The following is a 27553-nucleotide window of genomic DNA, read 5'->3' on the forward strand; positions in this document are numbered from 1 at the left end:
TATCCACCAGAAACTGATTGGATCATGAAAAGTGGCAGCATTACGGAGCAGAATACAATCAGATTTAATGCAAGTTTGCTAAAACTGTGACAAAAGAGCCATTTAGCTACTGGTTAGCATTATCCAATAGCTTGAGAGGCCTAAGTAATCATTGCAGGGGAAGAAAGAGTTACATTTTGGTTTCTCACTGTTTACTATAGAATCTGGTGCATTCAAAATTTAAAATGAATCCATTTTAAATTCACGTTGACTTTAAGCAGATTCATTCTCAGCTTGAACGTACACTCAGGCATAAAACCTTGAGTAAAACAACACCCAAAGCAACACCTCTAGAGTTCTCTCATTTTAAGATGCGGTCACATTAGCTAAATTTCAAACCAGAAAGTTTCCACTGTCTACTGTACCGAAGCAATGCTTACACAGAAGTCACTTTCTTTTGGTCAACACATCAATATTTGTGTGAAAACAAACTGAACCTGACGTAAAATCTGCATGGAGAAATGTTTCACACCTTTGCAAAATTTCTAAAAGGACAGATTCCTATGGATATAACTGGATTTCACCCTTAAAAATTCTTAGAGCAAGAGTAAATGTGACTTCACCTTCAGTCTCTTAAAAAATGAATTCAAGTTTAAAAGAACAAATAAATAACCTGAGGAAAGGATCTCAACAGAAATTTCAAATAACATTTAAATAAGAAACAAATTGCCTTTTTTTTTTTTTTTTTACCTTGCAATGGTTACCTAACAAGAGTTTTACAATGAAATGCTTCCAAGAAACTATTAACACCTAATACTTGCTACTTCAGTAAAATCTTTTGGAAGAAGTCAAAGATCGCAATTAGATATGTGAATCAATACCACCAAGCTCCCAGCACAAATGGAGCTGTCATATTTGACAAATTGATATATACCAAATATGTATCATATACCAAATTTGACAGAAGTCTGTATAAACAATAAATCTCCTCTTTTATAAATTCTATTTATATTCTTTTAAAATACATATCCCTTTCTTCTTTTTTGCCCAAAGCAAAGTGCCTGATCTTTCAGGACACTGCAGAAGCAGACTTTCCTTTTTTCACCATCAGTGGAAGGTTTGATGCTCCTAAAAGTGAAGTTCTCCCTCCTGCTTGAGACAGTGGACTGGATGGAGTGGAGTTTCGCCATTCAGGACGTGAGCCAGAAGTTCACTCAAGCTCAGCCTTTAGCACTCATGGTATGCATCTATTGCTAGTAATGGATTTGAGTTGGTCCTCGCATGCAAATTCTGCAGTTGTACAGCCTTGCCAGACCATGAGGAGAAAGAACGGTGGGATAATTATGTATCCTAATTATGTAACCTATCCTGTTGTCCGACTCTCAGATGGGTTCACTATGAAAATGTGAAGGCAGGCTGGGGCTTGCCTTGAGGGGGCTCATCGTCATTACCAAGAGTGAGAGGTGTGCTCACGGAGGCCTGGGGAATAATGGCTGTCTCTCCATCTGGTGGCGTCTTATCCTGAGACTGTGAGGAAGAGGATGATGATTGCGTGCTCTCACTGGAGCTGCTGCGGGTCTCTGTGCTGGTGCTGGTCTTCTTCATCTTTCTGCGTTTGGCCAAAGGAGCCTTGTCAACTGTCTGGAGTCGGAAGCCCTCCCGCTTACACTTATTAAAGGCCTGGGGAAGATAATAACAGCATTATGTTAAGTTGTAATCTTTATTTTCTAGCATCCTTCTGGTTTTTTTAAATTATTATTTTCCTTCACATTTCTCTTACATTGAAGGTGGCTTTGACACAGGTGTGCACTGATATGGTAGAAGATCCCAGTATGTCAGGGGTCATAAGAGGGTTGGAAGAGAGCTGACTGTCATCTTGCAGCCAGGTATTATAGCGTAGGCCACACATTTTTATCCGCTTGTTAGGGTCCACCGTCAGCAGCTCTGAACCATGAGTAGGTCAGGCACATTTTAGTTTTAACAAATGAATTCCAATTTATATCACTGCAAAATGGTCTCTAAACATCTTCAGCTGTGTCTTACCTTGTATCAGATCTTTGGCCTGAATGGACACATTCCTCCAGGCTTCACCTTCGAAAGAGAAGTCTCCTTGTTTGATCTTCCTCATAATCTCTTCTGCGCTGGTGTGCATTAGACTCTTCCCATGGCACTGAAATGGGACCTGGCCAGACAGCATGGTGTACTGCATCGAAATAAAAAACACAAGTGCAGCTTAATGCGGGGTACCTCAAGGTTCTATCTTACAACAAATTTATTTTCTTCACATTGTTCACTGTTATGCAAATGATACAGGGCTGCACCTTGTTTTTAAAGTCTAATTTATTTTCCAAATACATGTTCATGGTTTTACGGTGCACAAACCATAAGTTTGCATTATTCCAAAGAAAATAAAATGGTATCAAATTTCAAGTTTCACATTTATTTTAGTAATCTTTCATGAAAAAGTTATCATTTGATCCACCTCTGAGACAACTTTCTGTTTTGAAGATGTCACCAAGACAGTAAACACTCTTTTTGATACAATCAATTCCTGATGAATAAAATGAAGTCCTGCCTTACAATTAATGTGACAAGAAATAAGTCACATTATTAATGTATAATGTATAATATTGATTTTATACCGGTCAATGTCTGTTTTAAATGCTTTTTTGATTGCCAAGATGATGTTTAAATGGTGGGACAGTGCACATTAATAAACATTACTGTAAATATGCAAAAATTAGCCAAAGGACATTTTTCTTCTGTAGTCCCTGGAAAGAATGTTACAGTATCACCCTAGAAACAAAATATAAAATCGAAATGACACATCATCATCATCTATCAACATATCAAAGGCGGGTTTGAAAAGTTCAATCTTCTTGCTTTATAGCTATTACCAAACTAAAATATTTCTTGTCTTGAACAGGACAATCAGTGAGCTTCTGACTGTTACCATCAAGAGGGACCGTGTTTCTTCTACGGACACAGTATACAGTTTTGTTTTTTGCTTTTAAATCTGTAAGTGAAACGGAACCTTGTTACACTAATGTCAGTTTAAATCAGACCTCTTAAATGTGCCAACCAGCTGCACTTTACTCACTCTTGGTGCTTATAATAGATAACTGTGCCTTCTCTGTTGGTGCCGAGGTCAGAAAATAGCCACCCTCCATTGTGTCCTCAATACATTAAAATTGTTCTTTAAGACTTATTTGTTCTAGCTGGACATTGTCACATTGTAACAGTCATTGTGTGCCGGACAGATGTAATTCGCATTTTCCATTTGTCTTTGTTTGAGCACAACACACACTGATCTAACAAATTAGAGATAAGAACACCTAACTGTTATAAAAAGTAAATGGAAAAAAGAGCACAGCTAAGTGAGCTACAAAGCTCTAGTCTTTCTCAGCACTGTGGTCTCTCTCCATGCTGTGCAGAGCTCCAGGGTCTCACAGAGATCATCACGTCAAACTCTGCTGCACTACTCTGTTCTCCCCCCAGCCAGGTCCTGCTCCCCAGTACAGAGTGCCTCAAACATAACTCAGCTATGGACATCTCCCCCCAGGCTCCATCATGCTATCCCTTCTCATCTTTCTTTCAATGAAGTCCTGGCTGGAAAAATTTCTGCTTAAGGGTAATCGCGAGGTCTCTAATCAGCAATGCTAAGCTGTTTTGGAAAGGCTTGATCGTTTGTTTATTTTGGTTGTTCAAGTGTATAAGTGTTACAAACAGCAAGACATGGATTCATATTCAAAAGGAGTAAATAATCTACATGAAGGAGGACAAAAGCTTGTGTTGATACAGAATCTCAATTTGCAGAAATGGGAGAAAGCACTCATATATTCATACAAAATGCACCATTCAGTGTTTTATTTCCTTTAAAAAAGGCTGAAATAGAGATACTTCCGTTCATTTAGCACATGTCCCTTTCTGTTCTCCATAAAATTAGTTTCTAACCCTAAAGTGGGTTCCGTGCAGAACAGTGGTCAACCGACATGGATTTTTTTTTTTTTTGAAGGCCGATGTCGTTATCTGGATGGGTGACCAATGGGCGATATAAAACCAATATTCATTATATGATATCACTAGGGGCTGTCAACTGATTATTTTTTTTATCTAATTATTTACATGATGTATCGATTAACTAATCTAATTAATCGCAAGTTAAATTTGGCTGTGAAAATACCCCCAAAAGATTATTTAAAGCTATTTTTTGCAAAATAAGAAATTATTAAATAGACATTACAAACAGTAGCATTAGAAAGAAAGTGTTATTTGAATGAACATAAAATGTATTATACATAAACATTGAGGCCACAACGGCCTAATATTAACTATGGAACATAAAAGAAGATAATTTGAGAAACATTTCAGATTTTTTATTCATGCAATGGAAATCACTAGCAACTAAAACAGATTTGTCTCCAAAATACCTTTTTTTATGTTCCACAGAACTAAGTCAGTTATTCAGGTCTGAGTAATTGATGACTATATTATTTCTTCTTCTTCTTTTTTTATTAAATAATACTTTAAATAAGATATTAAACTGCTAGCAGATGGCAGTAAATGTCTTTATGAGGAATTCATTCATTTCATTCGTTCAAATGGCTGATTCATTTCAAAATAAAGTAAACAGCTCACTTTATTACAGTGCATTAACTGCATTAAAACATTTTAAATCGCATAATTTTTTAATAACTAATTTAACGACTTTAATTGACATAATATTTTCTAAAATAGAAATCATTTGAAAATGAATTGAATTAATCTGAACTTGATAAAAACTCATTTTTTAAATTAGATTTATATTTTAGATAGCAATTTTCAAAAACGTAACATCCAATGCTGATAATTAAAAACAGCAAACATATATCAGTCACCACTATTGCTGAGAACTAACTGAAATAGGACCTCAAAAACAATAATTTGTAAAGTTCTTCATAGGAAGCAACTTTAAGCCACTCTCACTCATTAAGCACTCTAAATAAATGAGCAATATTAAAAAATAATAATAATAAAATAAAAACATTTCCCTTCCTAGTACCCATACCTTACATACTGTAGCCATTACGTGCAGTATGAATATTGGCCTTACCAAAATAACTCCTAAACTCCAGAGGTCACAGGACTCATCATAACCGTCATATTTGAGGATTTCCGGTGCAGCGTACTGAAGAGTGAAGCAGGGGGTCTTCAGGAGCTGATTGTCAGGGGGTTTGAGCCGTGCAAAGCCAAAGTCAATAACTTTTATCTCTGAATTCTCAGTGTCATCAGTGAAGAGCAAATTCTACAAAGAGAAAACTCCATTACACAGTCAGAAAAATAAAGCAAACACATATGTTTACTAATTCACTGTACACCATACTGAAATACAAGCAAAATTGAGGAGCATAAACTAAACAAGGAAGATGTTTCTTGAACAAGTTTCCTTTTAATTAAACGAGTCTTGTCAATCCCTGAGGCCTAACTACCATGTAAAGTTCTGCCCAACCTGTACTTTGGGAACCATCAGCCTGGAGTGCTGTGACATGTGGGTTGTACATTCGAGATAATGACAGTGGATGTGTTGTGGCATGCTGTACCTCAGGTTTAAGGTCCCTGTGCACCACACCAACATCATGCATGTGGCTGACAGCAGACACCAGTCTGCGCATGATGCGGCTGGCCTCCGTCTCGCTGAAGTGCTGCTTCCTTCTGATCCTCTCCAGCAGTTCTCCACCTTGCAGGAGCTCCAGAACAAGATATGCGTGTAGCTACACAAACATAAAGTAGTGTTATTTTAATATCATTGACACTATTATACGTTTGTTAATATTTTGAACTAGATTTTACTTTTATATTTTCACTTTCTAATTTTAGCTACTCTATTTAGTTTTTATAAATTTATTTATTAGATTTAGTTTTTTTTTATGCTTTCAGATAAATTAAATGAAAATGAGAAATGCTTGCCTTGCATCTAGATGAAATAAGTTTAAACTTTTTAAAAAAATTCAGTAAATGTTTATTTTATTTATTTATTCATTTACATTATTTATTAAAATGTCTTTTTTTAGTTCACATTAACTATAATAGCATTAGAAAGCTCCAGTCATTCAGTTTCACGACACAGTGGTTATCGCATGTGCTCCAGAAATGTTGAGCTTTGGTGCTTATGTGAGCAATAGGGTTCGAGTCTGGCCTCAAACACATTCATATAATAATAATAATAGGCAGTACCAATCTTCTCTATGCACAAAGTACACACTCTTGCTCTCAAGGATGATTTAAAGGGTCAGTTGAACAAAGCAAAGTTGAACCAACATCAAAAGCTGACATATATTTCATTCATTTGCAGTGGTGATTGGATGTTGTAGAAGGAGAGTGCGTGTCTACATCATCAATTTTCTGAGCTCTTCTCAGTATTATTCATGAGAATTAAGGCTTAAGATCCAATCACTACGCTTTATTATGCATGATGTCGTCTTCTAGCGGAGAATTCAAATCTCATGAATGAGCTTCTGTGCTGTCAGTTCACCTCTGTAAACATGACGTAACAATATTAAACAACACGTGGAGCACGCATGAGAGAGCAGTTTCTGCACTAACCCTATGATGAGTTTAACAACACTCTCTGCACCGATCATAGTTCATATCCGGACCAGAGTTTATGTGAACATATTTCATATTCTCTTGTGCTCCGAACTATAACCAGCACCGTGTATGTGCACATATCATGTCTTCTTCAAACAAAAGATGCGCAAATAAAGGCACTGATAGAGCGGTATGTTGATCGTGATCATGATCACGATGACATGATGGATTATTGTGATACAGAGTAATCAAAGATACAGAGTGAAAATTTAAAGTAAACAAAAAGTCACTATTCCTTTATTCTTTCTGTTTTAAACTGATGGGTGTCATTTGTTCTGAGACTGTAGTGCTGGTAAACGTGAAAATATTATTTGAACTTTTAAATGTTCTTAATTTTTCATATATTCCATTTCAAATAATAATTTATTAAAACATATTGGAATTGTTCCTTGATAGTTGTTAGTCTCTAATGATAATAGCTAGCTAGCTACACCTTCTTCATGTAAATACATAATACCTGGTTGCGATAATTTACATAACTGCTCAGTCTCCTTGTTTAAATTAAGCTGCTAAAGGAAGACAGTTGAATGATAGCAGCTTTCCCACTAGTGGGCATAGTTTCAGCACTCCTGCAGTAAGTGAACAGTTGAGAAAGCTGAATGCTTATCAGTATATTAAATCTCAGTCTTCATTCAGTCTTAAAGTGACAGTAGCCTAATAATCCTGCTGTTGTAGGCTATTATTTTTAGTAGGCTAATTTTGTATCTTTTGTTTATAATTTTTTTTTATTGTAGTACTGACTGTTTTAACTCATTGTTTTTTGTTGGCTGTGAAACTGCTCTGAAAGTAAAGATTGTTGAAGTGTTGAAGAACCACCGCCAAAGCTTTGGTTTGGGCCCCCAGAGTTTTAGGACCACCACTGGGCATAAGACTAAATATAAAATTAGGGACCACAAAGAAATACATTACTTGCAAGAATAACCACGTGGAACAGTATATGATCGCAATCACACAGATAAGTAATCTAGTATAAAGTGCAAAGCCTTCTATCCTGGTGGAGATGTACATTTAATGACAAAGAAAGTCAGAGGGAATGCTGCCTTTGAACTTTGAAGGAGCTGGAAAAATCACTTGGCAAAGGTTCAGATTCAAAATGATTTAATAAATGAGCTTCAGTCTCATTATACGCTGAATAAGTGTGAATAAGTGAACGGCAGAACAAGTGTTTGTGTGTCGTACGTGGGTGGGATGAGATAGAAAAGAGTGTACGAGTGTGCGTGTGTGTGTGCAGGAAAGAAGAAAGAGAGGCAAATGAAAAAGAGCAAGCTAATATCTGTCATTATCTCTGGTATAGAGGAACAAAGACCCTGACCGGGCAGAGCGGCTTTGCTTTTCATCTGGGGCAAAGCACTATGTACAGAGGGTGGGGGTTGATAACCTCCAATTGACAAGTGGGCATGCACACACACATACATATTTTACAGATTTGAGGAGGTGCCCAACTGACTCAAGCTACCATACTAGCTACCATACTTATCATACTAATGAATATTAGGACCATGGATCAGGACTGTCTGGCTCACACACATAAAATAAAAATAACATGAGTAAAGCTGTTTGTTGTTTGTTGATTTTTGCTCTGATATGCATTATCAGCTACTAGACCTTTTATTAAGACGTGTGCCTTTCCAAATCATTCCCATTCAATTGAATTTGCCACAGGTTAACTTCACTCAAAATGTAGTAACATCTACAAGCAATATGAATGGTCCTGAGCTAAATTTCAACTGTCCTAGATAAGGTATGAATACTTAGGAATTAAAATCACTTAAGTTTTAGAATTTTTAATACATTTTAAAAACCTGTTTTTTGCTTTACCATTATGGTGTATAGACTGTAGACTGATGTGGGGAAAAAGTAATTTAAAGCAGTTTAGCATAAGGTAGAGACATATCAAAACTTGAAAAAACAATTAAGTGGTATGAATTCTTTCACAATGTTCAACAATTTGGGTTCAACAAAAATATAAAGCTGCACAACTGTTCTCAACATTAATAACAAATGTTTCTGGAGTAGAATATTAAGAAATAATAAAAACTGGAGTAATTGCTGCTGAAAACTCAGCTATGCCATTAAATGAATTTATTAAATTTAAAAAAAATTAAAATAGAAAACATTGTACATAATGATATTTCACAATATTTCACTCTCAACATTTTTGATCACATAAATGCAGCTTTGTTGAACATGGTGTTCCTTTTTCAAGAATATTGAAGTGGAAAAAATATTTCATTTTGATGAAATATCATAATTTGTGTAATTCTAAAACAAATTTTATAACAGTGCTTACTGTACAAGCTGTCTTAGTTTCGTAATCTAGATTTGTTTAGTCTGTTTTTAGTGTCCCGTTGACTTTCTTTGGCAAAGCAGATCTAATGCACTTCTAATTTTTTTTACTGCCCTGCAGGAAATGTAAATCTATGTTTTTCTCTAGGATTTATTAAGTAAAAATTACCAATGTGATGTTGTTATAATGAAAACTAACCGTGGTGCTATTTCTCCATTTAGGTTTAACCTTCTTTGGTGCTGCATCTGATAAAGACTGGACTGTTATTGAGACGAAGTACAGTGAAAAGGAAAGGGACAGTTTATGAACAGGAGGGAATTAAATCTGGGGCAGGTGCAAGGACAAAGAGAGTTCAAACTTATTCAGGCAAGCAGAGTTCATTAAAAGAATGAGGCATTGATATGCACATGAGCTCTAGGTTGCAGTCTCAAAAACAGTCTTACCTGGTCATGGTAGATCTCATGTAGCTTGACTATGTTGGGGTGTCCATCACACAGTTTGAGAGCAGCAATCTCCTTCTGTGTCTGTGCCTCCATTCTGCAGAGCAGCAAAACTACAAATTATTTCAACGAATATTAACCTATATCATTTAACTGAACTTTAAATACATGAAAAAGACTCTATTAGCAGGCTGCATAGCCGGTACCTTTTACTGACGATCTTTACGGCATATTTCTGTCCAGTCTTTTTGTGAATGCACTGTCTGCAGATGGAGAAGCTTCCCTCTCCCAGAGCGTTCTCCCTCAGGTCCATCTCATAGTTCATGTAGAACGGAGAGTCCTACGGTCAGTTTGTCAGAGGTCAGGTAAAATCCACTTACAAAGTTAATCAAGATTTTTGGCACCAAAACAATTGTAATATATATAGGCTGTCCTATATAATTTGTTGAATTTCAAACTGACATTTATCAGAATCAAGTTCATGATTAATGTGAAACTGCTGCAAAGGTCATATGTTATTGTGCTTATGGTTTGACGAATTCTGAATGATCCATTTTCGATGATTTATTTCTGATAAATGGTCTGGATGGACTGTGAAGGGAGCTTTGGTCGTAAATGTAAAAATCTTTTATTTTAGAAAAGCAAAGAAAAACTAAAAATCAACCAAAATACTGATATTATGGTATAACTAATGTGTGATAATAAAAATGCACAATATACATTCGATATCCATTCTTCTAGCTCAACCAGTAGAGCATGGCACCAGCTTTGGAAAAAAAAGCATCTGACAAACACATAAATGTAAATGTATTACCAAAAATAATTTGATCCTGTATTATATAATAATAGAAAGTCAAATTATTTATGCATCCAACTGAAATATTAAGTTACTGTACCTGTGAACTATGTATAATTAAAATTAGTGAACTTTAACCTTGTATAATTGTTATTTAAGACTTAAAGTCCTTAGGGATGGGACGGTATGAAAATTTAATATCACGATTATAGTGACTAAAATTATCACGATTATCAATATTATCACGGTTTTGTTGAAACGAGATGAAAGTGTTCAAAAATAGTTGATGCTCACACTGAAAACATTTCAGCAAGTTTTATATTTAATAATCAACAAACAACTAATAAAACAAGCAACTCTATGCACTTAATTTAAAGAAAGATTAAATTCTGTGGCATTTTCTTCCTTACAATGAAAAGTGTAGAAGCATAGAAAAGCATAGAAAAGTCACTGACTTTCGCCATTCCTTCTCGAAAAAAAACAAAAAAAACATTGTGCGCTGCGCTTGCGTCAGACTGTTGCTGGCTGGACATGATTTAATAGTGAGTTATTAAAACCGCGATAATCAAACACGGTTTTAATGATAATTCATTTTTAAACGATATTACTAACCTTCAGCACATTTTATCACGGTTATCAATAAAACCGGTTATCGTCCCATCCCTAGTCCTTGTCCGAAATTTTCGGATCATCCTTTCGTATTTTTCATCCTTTCCTATCAAAATCCTTGCTACGGATGTGAAATTAATTTTTTTATTACGGACAAAAGTTTTGGAGGCAGTGTGTAAGCACAACATGCCAACAACGCATTACTTTTTTAAGATGCAAAAATTTTGGACTCAGTGTGCAAAGACCTTTAAACTTAAGATGGCGTAAAACTGATATTTAAGAACCAATAACCACTTTAGTAAAAAAAAAAAAAAAAAAAAAAAAAGTGAAAATATGGTTTCAAAATATTAATAGTAGTTTAATGGTCTATCACTATTGAAAACTCATTTTACTGCCTAATAAGAACTGCCATTTCTTTCAGTGTTTTTGCAAAAATAATGACTGTTTCAAACAGGTTTCCTGAAGATTTCACCCTTTTTCCATTGGTTGCAATGGAGAAATGTTTACACTTGTAGGTCAAATCAACAAATGAATGGCATTTGCACCTCACATTAAACTGGGATGGGAGACAGTATTTTTCAGTTAACACTGAAAAATGACATACTTCAGCTTTAAATATAGTAATGTTTTTTTAAATCAGCAATATGCTTACTGACCTTCATCATAGCACTACGGGCAACAGCGGCAGAGCCCGGCCTCTCTGACCCGCCGCACAGCTGACCCGGATCGTCCATCACCGCGTTCCTCTTAAACAGAATGGAGGGAGCCATGAAGGAATAGCCCTGCAGATGCAAACAACTATAAACACACTGACTAACAGAACAGAGAACTAATGCAGAGGAAGTTTTAGGGTCACTGACAGAATTCAAATACCCAGGCCTTTTGCATTTCTGCAAATCATTCATGCTGAGGGACTCCAGTCACATTGTTTGCAATAACTGTATCATGTGCGCCCATCTAAATAAAGCCTCCGACAGCCCATGTCCCACTTACACGGCCAGACTACAGCTGTGTGCTATATGGGCGGAGGAGTGGCTGGCTGGTTGAGAGGATGGCTGGACGGAAGGATGAGGAGATGAATGGTTGAAAAATGCTTTTAATTGCTAAGCCAAGGTATTTGATTGCCCCGCTTTTCAAATGATCACAGTCCTCTAATGCAGTTTAATTTCAGATTGTGAGGAGTATGAGGGGGTGGCTGGGTTTATATGCGGCTATGCATGTGTGTGTGTGTGTGTGTGTGCTGTGGAGCGCTTCGCAAGTTATCATTGCAGACGCCGCTGCAATTGTACCGCCCGAGAGTTACGAAGGATCAAAATTCCAGCTCACATGAAAGGCGAACGCTTAGAAAAGCCATGATGAAGTTGGTAATCAAAGGTTGAAGGAGTAATTGAGCCAGACATGGTTGTTCTTGCAGACGCCGACCTTTTATTCCATGACAGAGCCGTTTAATGGCGGCATTGATCCAGCAGACTGAAGGATTCAGAAGGCAATCATAGACACCATCTCTTTCGCAGCCTCCCATTTCAGCTGGCATCATGCTATAGGCAACGTTATGGATCAAGCCGCATCAAAAATAGTCATTCACATCTGATGCTTGAATCCATCTCCATATCACCATAATTACATCTCCAAAAAGCTCTCTAATTCATCTGAATATCAACATAGACAGCCAGGCACTTACATCACCGTAAGTGATCATTATAAAGGCTGACTTGCCAATATACACTTTGGTACTTCCTGCTTACTAATAATGGAGGGTTAACGGAACGATAATATTCTAAAGCAACATCAAATGTCCACTCGTGTGCAAAAAAAATCATTCTCAATGTCATAAATAAATGCTCAGTGTGAATCAATATTATTTTAGGCACATCACACATGGATGACATTAGTGAAAAATAGATATATTGGCCTGGAAAGGAAATCGTACAATATTTGGTCATTTTGGGACAATCCTGCTTCAAAAGCTGAGCTTTATTTGAGTGAATTTTGAGGACATTTGCATAAAAAAAACTACCATTCAAAATTTGGAGTCAGTAGGATTTTTGTTGAAAGAAGTTAATACTTGCATGCAGCAAATATGCATTCATTTGATAAAAAATGGCAGTAAACACAGTTAATTTATATTTCAAATAATTCTATTAATCAAATAATTCTGAAAATCAATGCATCAGTTCCCGGAAAATTATTAATAACTGTTTTCAACACTGAAAATATAATGACATGACAATGATTTCTGAAGGATCTTGTAAAAACTGAAGTAATTGCTGCTATAAAATTTCAGCTTTTCCAACATAATAATATAATCAATAAAAATATAATTTAACTGCATTTAAGTTATATCATTGCATGATTACATAAACTAGTGAACTGAACCAGTTAGTGGAAAAGAATTGTACTTTCCCATTCGCCTGATGCTATAGATTAAAGGTAATAACAGCTAACTTTTACTGGATGAACTACCAGTTTAAATTCCTCACTTTCACATGTTAGGCCGTCTGACTTGCAAATAACCAAAAATATCTGCCAATAAACAAATATTTTAATACAATAAAAGCAGTTATTAATTCTATTACCTGAAAGATGCGGTCACAGTTGTTTGGAAGTGCTGCTGGGGAGTATGTCGGGTCCATCTCTGTAAACTCCTCAGCAAAGTTGCTAACATCCAGCTCATCACGAATTACAGGCTTAAACAGAGCCGGAACCTTCTTAGCAGCTAGATCCTCCCAGTTCATTTTCTGAATCAACCATAGTCAAACATTTTAGATGTTGGTCCTTCAAAGCATGAGTGAATCTCAATTAACAAGCCAATTAAATTACTTGTATTATTCTGTACTAAATATTTTATTTTATTTTTTTGTGGGTAAAAAAGTAAATTATTCATTTTCGTCTTGCCTGGTAAAATGGATGGCTTTTCACATTCTGGGCCCCACAGGGCCCGGAGCCCAGCCTCTTCTTTGGGTCTTTGATTAGCAGTTGCTGGATAATGTCTTTGGCCAGAGGCACCATGTCTTTGGGGAATGGAGGATCTTTGTTCATAATTCTCCTATCGGGAAAAACGTGAGAATTAATAATAAAAAAAAAAGCAACAACAACACCACCAACTGTACCCTTCCTTCAGATTTGTTTTGGAATTATAATAAAACCAAGACAGGTTAAGAGGGAAAAAAAGTGCAGCTTTAAGAAGATAATTCAATGATATTGTCATTATCATTATCAATATGCTGATGCAATCAAACAGTCAACTCATGATTTCAATGCAAGGCGGACTTCAAGATAATAACAGGAGAACTGGTGTTTAACCACATAAAGGCATGCAAAGAATTAGGGTTGGAAACCGAGAACCAGTTATTATTCAAAACAAGAATTCAAGAATTCAAAACAAGAATTCAAAAATAAAAATAATTTGAGTTTTCAGATCTGTTGAAGTCTGATTCCTAAAAAAAATTCCTCCAACGAGTCATCAAATTTCTTCTTGTCAGATGAACCCCCAAAAAACTATTCTTATTATCTGTATGTAAGGCTCATGATACTCTAGTTGTCTAGTTGACTGATCCTATCTGTTCATATGACAATGTGTGTTCATAACAAACAGATTTGGTACCCAATAACTTCCTTTCCATACAATGAAAGTCAATAGGAACTGAAACCGTATAGCAACCAACGTTCTTCAAAAGTACCTTCTGTTGTCTTATACAGAAGTCAGTCATACAGGTTTGGAACAACATGAGGGCAAGTAAAGATTTTTCATTTTTGGGTGAACTATCCTTTTAAAGAACCAGAGTTGCTAAGAGTAATCACAATCAGAATCAGCATCATTAAATTCCTTACTCCCATTCTTAGAGATGAAACGGCTCTGAGTGTGTGTATGTGCTGGTCTTACTCAGCAATGTCAGAATGAGAGTTCTCATTGCCATCGACAGTGAAAGGAGAGCCTCCGGTCAACAGCTCATACATCAGAACTCCCATACTCCACCAGTCCACCGCCTGCAGGAGCACAACACAAGGCCTATATTCCCAAAAGCACATTCAAATATATGCTGATTGGTGCAAAAGATTTATGAATCAACTTTCAAAGTCAAACTTTTTGTAATTAAATAGCACTTAAAAATGGGTGGATAAGCGGTTCACTTTACCTTGTCATGTCCCGACTCTCCTCCTGCTACAATCTCAGGAGCCATGTACTCAATAGTGCCACAGATGGAATAAGCCCTCTCTACCTACAAGACCAAAAGGGTTTATTTTACTGTTTGCAAAAACCTGCACCTCCCTTGCTTCCAAATGTCCTAAGGTTTCTTCTACAATTTCAGTTTTCAAAATTATTTTCTATCAGACACATAGATATGTGAATGTTGGGTTTAGGGCTGGGTGTATTTACTCAACCGAAAATTCTCTTTAATCTACCATGTGTCTTACACGACTGACAGTGGAAGCATGGACACAGAAGGTTCACTAACAATGGACCAATCAGCTTTGAGCTCAGGGCAAAACTTACACAGTGAAAAAAAAGTGCATTTCTTTGTTTACTACTTTATTACCAATAAAAAATACATTGGTATTAAAAATAAATAAATAATCACACAAGATTACATTTGGTCAGACAAAAAAAACATGATTCATAATACATGAAACATAATGAGCTGGCTTTGCAGAAATGGTAAAAAATATTATAATATATACACTACTGTTCAAAGGTTTGAGGTGGGTAAGATTTTTATAATGCATGTTTTTGAAATAAGTTTTACACTCATCAAATCTGCAATTATTTGATCAACAATTCAGTAAAAACAGCAATATTATGAAAAAGTATTACAATTTACAACTGTTTTCATATATTTTAAAAAGTATTATAATATATTCCTGTGAAGGCAAAGCTAAATTTCCAGCAGCCATTTCTCCAGTCTTCAGAGTCACATGATCCTCCAGAAATCATTCTCATATGCTGATTTGCTGCTCAAGAATATCTCTTCTTATTATCAGTGTTTCTTATTAGCAATGATTCTTTGATGCATAGAAAGTTCAAAAGAACAGCATTTATTTGAAACATTATAATTGTCTTTAAATTCCCTTTTGATCAATTTAATGTATTCTTGCTAAATAAAAGTATTAATTTCCTTGAAAAAAATATCTTACTGGCCCCCTGTATCAATTGCAACACAGTGTTTTAAAAGTTAAAGAAAAAATGAAATGTAAACCTATGCAGCAAAACACAATTCTTCATTCTAGAAGGATTAATTGCTGCACTTAGATGCTGTTGAGGCTAAGACTAAATGCCATCTGCGCTTTCTAAATTGGGCAAAACTGCTTTCTGAATTATACATCATATTTACGGAATGAAATACATGGAAACATCTGGAACAATCTTCTTTAATATCCTATGTGCATTTAACATTCTTGCCACATGTTTGAATACCGTTACAAGCACATGGCTTTTATAATTAAAGGTCCTGCATACATTTATTAATTGCTTTTATTTTTATGCATCTCATAATCAGCACATTTCTGTCGGATGAATTTACTCCTTTTATGTGCGCTGGTTTATATGTTCGCTATAAAGTCTTTAGTATTCACAGGCATGATTTCAAACCACACTTGTAAAATAAATCCTGGCTAGAAATGGGTTGTTAGCTAGTACAACAAAGGTCAAACTGAGGAAAACAAAAAGTTAATATAATCTTTTAGAACAAAGAACACCAAAACATGCATGATAAGCAATTACAGCATTGAGTAAACAGCCTTGCGCTGTAACTGCATCCATGGGACGGAGGGAGGTTCAGTTTGAACTATTGAAACATCAAACAGACACTGACAGGGCAGGACCAAGCGGGATATTGGGTGGTCCCCGGGAATAAACAATCATTTGTTATAGATGCACTTCTTAAAGACAATGTTAAAACTAGCAACAAGAACTATCTTAATACCGATTTTTTTACATTTGTCTCAAACACCCATAACAAAAATTTAGAAAAAGTGGAAGTCTGGTCGTTTTTAATAAGGAACACTTATCCTTGCTAAATAAAAGTATTAATTTCCTTCAAAAATATCTTACTGCCCCCTTTCACTCGCAATGCATCAATCGCAACACAGTGTTTTAAAAGTGAAAGATAAAAACAAATGTAAACTTATGCACTGAAACATGATTCTTCATTCTAGAATGATTAATTACTGCTCTTAGAAGCTGTTGAGGCTAAGACTAAACACCATCTGTGCTGTGTGTAAATTGGATGTATGTAATGTACTGCAATATTCACTTTAAATGTAGCATTTATGATGCAGGACAATGGTTGGTAAAGCTTATTGAGCCTTTTTGTCCTTGACTGGACAACCACTTGTCTGATGGCTCCCACATATGTTTGTTTGCACAGGTTGAACTCATGGTTTTGTGGTGTATATGCTGCTACAGATGTGACCAAAAAGCTCTTTTTGCAAACCACATGGTACTTATTTGTATGTGTTATGTTTTGCCCTTAGTATACTTTTGTAATAACCAGAACTATATGTAATTTGATCCAGAATTATATGAAAAAGAATTGTTATGCAGTTAATTTAAACTGCTATGAACTAGGAAGACTGTGTCAGGATGCTGCCTTGTCTCATGAATTAAGCTGCATTGTTAATGTCTGCACATTTTTTCTCACATATTTACTTCCACAATGACAATCTGTGGATATGTGGACAGACTCCAGCTGAAACACTGAAAACTAAACATTTTGTTCCACATTTTTGAACCTGCATTCTCTACAGTAACAACATCAAAAGTGAAGCATAGTGGGGACAATGGGAACAACACTTTAGGGCTCTACAATACATTAGCACCAGAGTTTACTGGCTTGTATATACGTGTATATATATATATATGATATACATCATATATATATATATATATATATATATATATATATATATACACACCACATCATGTAATTAATTAGATGAAAATTTGTAATCACTTACCAGCCCTATATATATATATATATATATATATATATATATATATATATTAGTGCTGTCAATCGAGTAAAAATTTTAACTAGATTAATCACACATTTTTTCTGTGATTAATTGCAATTAATCGCAATAAAAAAGAAATGTTTTTGTACGTTTTTAATATATTTTTTAATGTAATAATTTCACAGTTAAATTTAAATACTTGTTTAAATGGCATCTTTTTATGAATGAAGGCCAGTATTACTGATATTAATACAGCTACTGATTTTTTTTTTTTTTTTACATTTATTATTAGGCTTCAAAAATATAACAGTTTTTAATTTAAGTAAACTTAAAACAATGCTAACATAAACCCATAATAAATGTCATGCTTACTCCTGCCCTTCCTGTCTTAACAGTTAGGAAATATACAGAAATTTAATAAAGTTATCAAAGTTATATGCAGTCTGCACTGCATAAACTATAAATTAAATAGTTAATCCTTATTAAAGCTACAAAAGTTATTTAGTCAAGAGCAGTGAGTCCTTTTCTCTGTTCCCTTTGTTCTTTAACTTTACTGACAGGAAGCTTTATTGGCTGCTGTCCCTTTAAGAGCAGACAGACACGCGGATCTCACCGTTTATATACTGTCTATGGATCTCGCCTCATACTCTCACAACTCTTTTTGTTCATTTTAGACTTTATATAAATCATTTAAGATTGCTCTTATGAGGATAATCGACAAAACTGGCACTTTGGGATGTTTATTGTTAGTTCAAGTGGTTAAGAGAACTGGATTCTGGCGCCCTGTCTATGCATTGTGTGTGTGTGTGTGTGTGTGTGTGTGTGTGTACGTGTGTATGTGTCACATAAGGGCATTCACAGACAGCGCATTCTCTTTTGTCTTGCCGCGCTTGAAATGTTTAAAAGCATTTAAATGAATAAGAGCGTGATCATATAATGTAAAGCTAGCCAATGGATGGCAGAAAATACGGATGCTACGTTAATTGCGTTAAATATTTTGACACGTTAAACCAGACAAAAATTAATCGCATGCGTTAACGTGTTAACGTTGACAGCACTAATATACATATATATATATATAATTTAATATATATATATATATACATATATATATATATATATATAATTTAATATATATATATATATATATATATATATATATATATATATATATATATATATATATATATATATATATATATATATATATATATATATATATATATATAGGGCTGGTAAGCGATTACAAATTTTCATCTAATTAATTACATGATGTGGCGATTAATTAATTGCATATTAATTGCACATCAGATTTGGGTGAGAAATTACTCCCAAAAGATTATTTAAATTATTGTTGTGTAAAGCATCAAACAGACATTACAAAAAGTAGCTTCAGCAAGAAATATTTTGTTTGATAAAATGTATTACATATACTCTTTTGGACCAATGAGGGTGAGTAAATGATTTTTGGGTCATTAACAGGTTTCATAAAATATTGATAACTTGCAGGAATCCAAAGTACAAAAAGAGTTTCTTAAAGGAGAAAAACATGTAGAGTAACACACTCACCTCATGGAACTCCTTACTAAGGCCAAAGTCCGTCAACACGATGTGACCGTTTGAATCAAGAAGTATATTCTCAAGTTTTAGGTCTCTGTAGACAATTCCCAGCTGAAAAACAAAAAAGGAACGAATAGGCTCTTATGCTTAGATGTGTGACCAAATACTTACATTTTCATATCATAATTCACCACATTTTTTTGTCATCCTTTCCAAAAGTATTTGCTCAAAGGTTGTGTTCACAACCTTAACTTGTCTGGGGTCATAAAATGCAGCCATTGACCTAGTAAATGCAACAATACTTTAATAAATAATAAATGGCAACATAACAGGCAATGACAAAAAAATGAGACTGAACCAAAACAATGTTAATCTCACTGTCAATGTCCTTTTTACAAATGCTGCAATGCCTCCAGGGCAACTCTCTTCTCTCTGAATAATGGCTGCTATGCACAGAACAAGCATGCATTAAAAACACTTTTCTTCCTTTTTTGGTAAACACAGCCTTCGAGAAACTTTGTGCGCTGCAGATACATTTGCCCTGGCCTGGTTAACGGAGTGAGGAATTGATCTGAGTAGGCAGGAGAGAGGAGAAGTACCATCTGAGTAAAGGAAGGAATTACTTTCACTATTCTCTCTAAATGAGGATGCGTTCAGTCAGATTGCAAAGGAAATGAAGAGTGAAAATAAGTGTGCAATTTTTGCAGCAATTTTACCTTATGCAAGTGTTCCAGGGCTAGTACAATCTCCCCGCTGTACAAGGTAACCTCTTGCTCTTTAAAGCGAACTCTTTGGACCAAGTGTGTGAAGAGCTCACCTCCGTTCACATAGTCTGCAATCGAAGGTATATAAAACAAAATTGCAACTGGTCAAAGACACTTTTATATTTCTTATGTACCTGCTATTATGCAAAATCCTGCTTTAATGCTGACACTGACACAATCGGTTCCAAGCTTTACCACAAAACCAAGAGTTCCTGTAGTGGCATGCATGCTTCCGCTTTTCATTATTAAAGCATATTAACAGTCAGTGTTGTCACGGTACCAAAATTTCAGTATTCAGTACCGATACCAGTGAAAATCCACGGTTCTCGGTACCAAAACAAAACACAAAATTATGCTAATAAAAAAAAAAAAACACTTTTTATCACTAAAAATAAAACCAATGCCATTCTTTATACTTATTTACAATTGTGTTTAAAGTTTTTCTACAAGTAATATAATTATGAAAAACAGTAAACAAGTTTCACCCAAATTTAATTTGTCTTTTAACTAATGAAATTTAAACATTTTATTTTTTTGGTAAATAAAGGGAATTTGCTATTAAAATTAAAACGTGGAAGAAATATTGTGTGATTAATTTCTTTAAAAATAAAGTTTTATACATTTTTTCAACAGTAGTAGCAGTATCACATACATTCTACTAAATAATAGTAATATTTCTGGCACAATGGCTTTATGTAAAAATAAACTTTTATTTTGACTGTTTACCTCGAATTCCTTTAAATTGACACTGGTTTTACTCAAATGAAACGGTAAAATGCTTGTGAAGTGACTCAGAACAGTTCTGATGATGTTGTTTATGTATTTACAGTAAGTAGACAGCCTAATTGGGCTTTACCGCCGCGGTAACTGTAATTCAGTCGCGTGTTAAAATCATTCGCGAAACTACCGCCAGGTGGCGCAAAGGGACGGATTGCGAAATGAATGTAATTGTAAAATGAGATAAAAGGAAGAACTAAAACAACAATAACAGTATGATATAACATTGTAACATCTTTAAAAAATATACACTATTATGTTAACACTATTAACGGTGTTGAAATTCACGGGGTCCCTAGAGTTCACTGGTCTCTACACACTTAAATGTCCTACAGGTTCATCAAACAACACCTGAGTCACACAAAGAAAGGGTTTCAAGCATGATAATGTACAAGCAAAAAACATAAATTACTTATATATTCAGCCAAATTATTTATTTTAATGTAATAAATTATACACTGCAGTTCTGGGATCAGTAAGATGAAAGAAAAAAAATGTTTCTTGAGGATCTAATCAGCATATAAAAAGGATTTCATGTGACACTAAAGACTGGAGTAATGATGCTAAAAATTCAGCTTTGTTATCATGGGAGTACACAACATTTTTAAATATATTAAAATAAAATACAAAATTGGAAATTTAAATATAATTTCACAATATTACTGTTTTTAACTGTATTTTTATTTAAATAAATGCAACCCAGGTGAACATATGACCCTTCTTTCAAAAACACTACAAAAATCCCCAAACTTTTCAACAGTATTGTAAAGTATGTGTATTTTCTATTTTAAAAAAGTTTTTACGCATGTACCTGTTAAGTAACATAATAATGATGGCATTCTAACAGTCTTGAAATTGAAATACTCTCATATGGCCCAGCAACCACTTCTGAGGTTAATCAAGCTGAATAAAAATGCCAGAGATTGTGCACAATGACTGATGGGTAAATTTCCCTGCCCACTTCCTCTGAAGTGAGATATCAGTGTATACTTGTTCACTAAGCTATCTGCAGTCAGACTGACTAAATGCTCCCAATGACTGCATCACACCTGATGGCCAAAACCTTATAACGTCTGCTTGCTAGAGCACTAGTAGACAACAGGAATAGTTCACTATAACAATACTGGTGGTGAGCAAGAATGCAGGGGAATTGTTGAGTCTGCACAGGTCACACTCTTTTAAATGCAGAAGTAAAATTGAAGCATAAAGAACAGGTTGCATTTTTGCGGTCCACGAGAGAGAGAGGAGAGAGCGTACCTAGAATGAGATGCAGATTGGTGTCTGTCTGGAAGGCGTAATGGAGTGTAACCAGGAAAGGAGACTGTCTGATATGCTCGAGGACCTGTCTCTCCGTGCGTGTGTGCTCTGCTGTCTTGGCCTTCTGCACAATAGTGGCCTTTTTCAACACCTTCATTGCATAGAGCTTACCCGAATCATGGCCGCTCACCTTGCGAACCAAGAACACCTTGCCATAGGCTGCACAAAGGAGAAGAACGATTTGTTAGTGGAGTAGGAACAAATATAAGCAGAGAACACAGAGTTCACATACTTGAACTATCACTGACCTCCTGTTCCCAGCACTTTCAGCAGCTCAAAGTTCTCAATGCCCACTCGCTCCACGTGACCCGTCAGATTGGCTGGGGAAAGATTTAAACACATGCATCTGGTCACACGGCCAAGAAATCATGTTCTTCACTTGGATCACATACAAGAAACCTTCTCAACTTTGGTTGCTTGAACCTTTGCCACTTTCCACAACAGTGAGAACAGAAAATGTGTTCAAAATGGTGAACCCTTGGAGATGAACCTCTCTAGCTGTTTGTATACAGTATGCAGCTTATAAACACGTCCAGATGGAAACTTTTTTATGCATTTTCTGCACTGACTTTAAATATTTAAACATGCTAAAACAAAAGTGGCAGCCGAAAGCATTATGAAATCAGGCAAAAAATAAATAAATAAACACACTACCATTCACATGTTCGGGGTCAGGCATTTTTATTTATTTATTTTTTTAAAAGCAATTTATATCTTTATTTACCAAAGATGCATTAAATTGCTCAAAAGTGACAGTACAGACATTTATCATGTTACAAAATACTTATTTTTCAAATGTGATGTCCTTTTGAAATTTCTAATCTTTAAAGAATTTGAAAAGAACTAAGACTGCAAAACGATTAATCAGGATTAAATCACATTCAAAATAAAAGTTTGTTTACATACCATATGTGTGTGTACTGGGTATATGTATTATGCATATATAAATACCCACACATATACATCTTTTTCCAGAACATTTATAATAAAATGATAAATCAAAATATTAAAATCATTTCTAAATGATCATGTAACACTGTAAATTGGAGTAATAGCTTCTGAAAATTCAGCTTTGCTATCACAGGAATAAATTATATTTTAAAGATCCCATATAGTACACTTTTTTGGAGTTTTATTTTAGGATTTGATGTCCTTAATATACATTTGCGGTATAATTACTAAAACCCATTATGTTTTTACAGCTCCTTTCTCAGGAGGTCTGCTAAGAACAGGTCAATTTTATCCTGTCTAATTAATATTCATGAGGCCCTCTTCTGATTGGCCTGATGTTTTCTGAGTGACGCATTTCCAGGCCAGCCACAGGTAACTAGGGTCAGCTGATGTCAAAGTGCTAGCTGGAGGCAGCAAAACAAAGGGGAAACTGGAGGTGGCCCGCTCAAACAAGCACAGATTTAGCTACGTAAGGAACTTAAAATATCATCTTGTTTTGATGTTGGGTCCCAGAATCTACGTAATACAGCCTCAAATTAGAAATTTGAATGAATATCTGCTGCCACTGCAAGACAAACAAACCGATGACAGCTATGGTTAAACGCGTTAAACGAGCGGACTGGATAGAAACATTCATCAAAAATGCTTGTGTTGGCAGCGCACATTTATTGAAAAGGTTCAATAAAGTATTGTCTTTTGTTGTTATGGACGAGTCTACAGATCTCTTGCCATATGTTTCTTGAATCTTGCGATGTCATGTATGAAAAAATGCATGTGTGTAAAACAACAAACTGATGATTTATATATAATTGTATATACATTGTTGTGATATATTGTGGCTAGAACAATAATGTAGCAGTAAAAATAGTTGCCTGCTGAAATTGAGCATGCTAGATAGACACGATGAGTTTGTCTTTACTATACACGATAGATGTGATCCACCTCATAGTAACAATCCTATCAGATCATCCATCCTTTGAGTGAGAGTGTAACGTTACAGGTCAGCTTATCTGGTTTCGTGGTTAAAGTTAACCTTTTCGACATGTTTCAGTGCTGTTGTTGCTCAATGCTCAGCAATGGCACGGACGCGATGTTGTCTGGGGGTTTGACAAAAAGAGAGTGGGACGGTGGCTGGTGCTCGGGGTGGTGACGGAAGGAGGTGACTGTGTAGTTCTGACGTCAACTTTATACGGAAATCACAATGGTTCGTGAAAAATCACAGCTACTTTAAGCAGGCTGTATGCATTTTACTGTGGACTGACTGTTTTGAAATTTATATTGTAGTTAAATAGACCCTAGACCTCAGCTATCATGACAAAAAGACAGGAAATTTCAACTTTGACAATATGGGATCTTTGAAATTTCAAATATTAAAAAAATGCTATTTTAAAATTGCAATAATATGAATATTACAGAAGATTTCTGTATTTTCTGATTTTTTTTTCTGTATTTCTGTCTTGGTTTTCATAGATTTCGTTAAAAAAAACATTTTTAAAAATATAAAATGACCCCAAACTTTTGAACGGCACTGTAGAGGCATAACTATGAGGCATAACTATGAAATAAATGCATTCAAATTCTGCAGAAATCCGAGTTCTGAAGGTGCAGATTCTGTGTGGGCCTGCTCATAAATAACGAAGAGCCTGATGATTCAGAGGAAACAAAACGGCATTCATGAACGAGACATGGAAGAACGCGAGCATGTGTGTGGTGTATGTTTACATGGTAGCGTGCAGCCTGAACTAAGGTCACTTGTTTTATTCAGTAGATAGATACCAATGAGCGTGACCAGTGAAGGGAACACATTCCTGCTGTTACCCTGCATCTCAAACAAAATCATGATCTTTCTCCGTCTTTGCAAATTATCTGATTTTAGAAGGGGAAAAAAGCATATTCTGTTACCACATCCTCTGACTGGATATCAAGCAGCATATTTAAGGTGCGTGCAAGCACTCTAGAGAGGCCCATGGGAACTACCATGTTTATTAATACACTTCCAAACCCTGACCTTCTCCACAATCTGGATCCAAAAGCATTAATGAAAGAATCCGGTCCTTATTGGGCTTTCTTAGGTGAGCCTTATCAGGTGACCGCCTTCTAGTCTTTAGTTCTTCATTCTTATGTTACACACTTTGTTAATCATAACTAGCCAGAAACAATTACGTGCCCGTAAACTGATCACCTGCACTGACCTGCATTAGTGAAACAGTAATGCTCAGAGTATAATTTTTGGATCTGGCTTAGCATCTTAAATATTATAAACTTGTGGTCGACTGATATGGGTTTCTAATGGCTGAAACCAATAACTAGAGAACAAAGTGGTCAATCGCAAAATACATTTTAATGACTGCAGAACAATAAACAATATTTCCTGAAAACAGAAAATATGATCTATTCATAAATCTCTTTTGGAAATGCTATTAATAATCACATGGAATAACCAACTACTGTTAATTTGGCCTGGCCAATAATTTAGTGGTTGGAACTTATTTTTATGATGGGTTGCACAAGTCAAAACAGACCTTTAGACATGAGAGCTTCTGTGTCAAGATGGCAAAATTAATATTGATTTATTTTAATTGATAGAGTAAAAAATAGGGCCTGAAACACCTGGAAAAAAAATGTTATGAGCTGTTTTACTCACAGTGTTTTTTTAGGTTTTTCCTCAAAAATGTTGCTATGAAAATTTGTTGAAATACAATAATGTTTGGTTAAAAAAAATGTTCTTTCAAAAACTTGGGTAACAAGAGTTTAGCTAATTGTTTAGTTAACGAATGCAGTCGTACTAAAATTGTAGTAAAATTTGTGAAAATGGAATGAAATTACAATTCATCGTGTTGTAGCAAAAGAAAGGTCCACGAGTTATGAATCGAGCTTGGGACGACCAAGCGAAATTACATTATATGTCGCGAGGCTATAAGCGCCAATTAGTTTGAATAACTGAATATGAATGTAATAACTTATAAAACAAATTATTACATAGAATTAGATACAATTATAAAATTATTATCAAATATTTTTTTGTTATGTAAATTTGGGATGTTGTGTGAGCCTCACAACTGAGACGCTACATTTTCTTTAACGTTGCAGTAACATTTTCTGATACAGTCAAAAATTAGGCCTAGTACATTGAATTTTACTCTCTGACACACTCTGAAGATAACGAGGCGAGCCAAAATCCCTGTTTTATGTTTTTTTTATAGTGGGCATACAGACATTTGAAAGTAGTATGCGGCATTGTATTTTATCAAACATAGGTCTCACAACAAAAATGTGGCATTGGTATATCTAAAAAAGTCATAAGACAACAAAGTAATGCACCATATTGATGGAATGTGCCTACTAAGCATTTACTAAGACAGTCAAGTAAGGACAAACCTGGTAACTTCATTTACTATACAAAGACAACATCAGGGCCCTAGAGATTAAATTAGCTCCAGTAATTGGGTTTCGTTAGACTCAAGGGCATGTCATGACTGAGCAACTACTGAAACCACTGACACATAATAAATGCAATTAATTCCATACAGTAAAATCATTTTCTTCAATGTCAATTTGATTTCTTTTAAAAATTGCAAACACAACATGCACTGAAATACAAGTGCACTTAAGTGCAACTGCGGTTATGAATGTGAATTATGCAATTGCACATGCAGAACATCCTCTAACCTCAAAGTACCCCAGGCTGGAGGATAATTTGTGATACAGATATCAATATAAGCTACTAATAGCATTTACTTATGCTTTTACAATAGCCGATCAGCTAACGTTAAAGCGTCTCTTCAACTATATAACGAAAACATTATTTATAATTAAGCGTTGTTTCTTAAACATAAGCGCAGGACAGCATGCCCGGCGTTCATTTACCGTTTTTGAGCTCGTGTTTGACGGTAAACAGGTCACCTTCCCCCGACGAGCCCTCCATCGTAGACGGCATTACTCGCGGGATCGGAGCGGAGCACGCGCTCTTTCCTCTGCTCGCTGCACGACACTTGTGCAAATACTACGACAGAGACAGTCACAGCAGGATTACATAAACGGAGTTGTTGTTATATAGCAACATTTTGGGAAATAATGTAAATGACAATAACGGCATTCTCGCGGGAAGGGCAGCGGAGCTGTAAATACTACAGCTGCACTAACAGAGATACACACGCCGAGCCCCGTTAGACACGCCCACTAGAGCTTCTGGGAAAAATACTTCTGCTCTATTGGACCAGCCGACTGTCACTCAACGCCCATCGAACTACGTAACTGTAACGATGTCTTTAACTATTTACTGTAAAAGCCTGGGAAGCCTGTGTTCTCATTTGGACAAGCAAGGCCTGTTAACTCCACTTCTATTATGTTCTATTATAATAACTTCTTTTTCGTGCAATCACAGGAAACACCCAGTATACTCCCAGTATTTATTGTAAACTGCCTACACAGTTATAGATTGTTTACCATGTAAATATTCCCTAAACAAATTAAGACATTTACACAATGTACAGTA

General features: G+C 35.4%; 1 protein-coding gene across 1 annotated transcript; it reads right to left on the reverse strand.

The window, feature by feature from the left end:
* Positions 1–410: 410 nt before the first annotated feature.
* LOC132112943 (ribosomal protein S6 kinase alpha-5-like) lies at positions 411–27242 on the reverse strand. Its single transcript, XM_059520706.1, has 17 exons — positions 26926–27242; positions 22356–22427; positions 22048–22266; positions 19966–20081; positions 19259–19360; positions 14875–14958; positions 14622–14725; positions 13634–13784; positions 13315–13476; positions 11395–11520; positions 9540–9673; positions 9337–9430; positions 5559–5729; positions 5072–5263; positions 2023–2182; positions 1760–1923; positions 411–1659 (listed from the first exon to the last, which is right to left on the reverse strand). Exons 1-17 carry the CDS (start codon positions 26993–26995, stop codon positions 1375–1377), a joined length of 2406 nt encoding a protein of 801 aa, XP_059376689.1. The 5' UTR covers positions 26996–27242; the 3' UTR covers positions 411–1374.
* Positions 27243–27553: the final 311 nt, after the last annotated feature.

The sequence above is a fragment of the Carassius carassius genome, chromosome 32 (genome assembly GCF_963082965.1).
Source record: "Carassius carassius chromosome 32, fCarCar2.1, whole genome shotgun sequence".
Classification (NCBI taxonomy): domain Eukaryota; kingdom Metazoa; phylum Chordata; class Actinopteri; order Cypriniformes; family Cyprinidae; genus Carassius; species Carassius carassius.

Excerpts from the sequence above, each read along its gene's own strand:
- LOC132112943 (XM_059520706.1), bottom strand. The coding sequence starts at position 26,995 with ATGCCGTCTACGATGGAGGGCTCGTCGGGGGAAGGTGACCTGTTTACC. Across the intron at positions 14,959-19,258 it reads TTAGTAAGGAGTTCCATGAG|GTAGAGAGGGCTTATTCCAT; the intron begins GTGAGTGTGTTA and ends TTGGTCTTGTAG. Across the intron at positions 5,730-9,336 it reads ATGAGATCTACCATGACCAG|CTACACGCATATCTTGTTCT; the intron begins GTAAGACTGTTT and ends ATGTTTGTGTAG.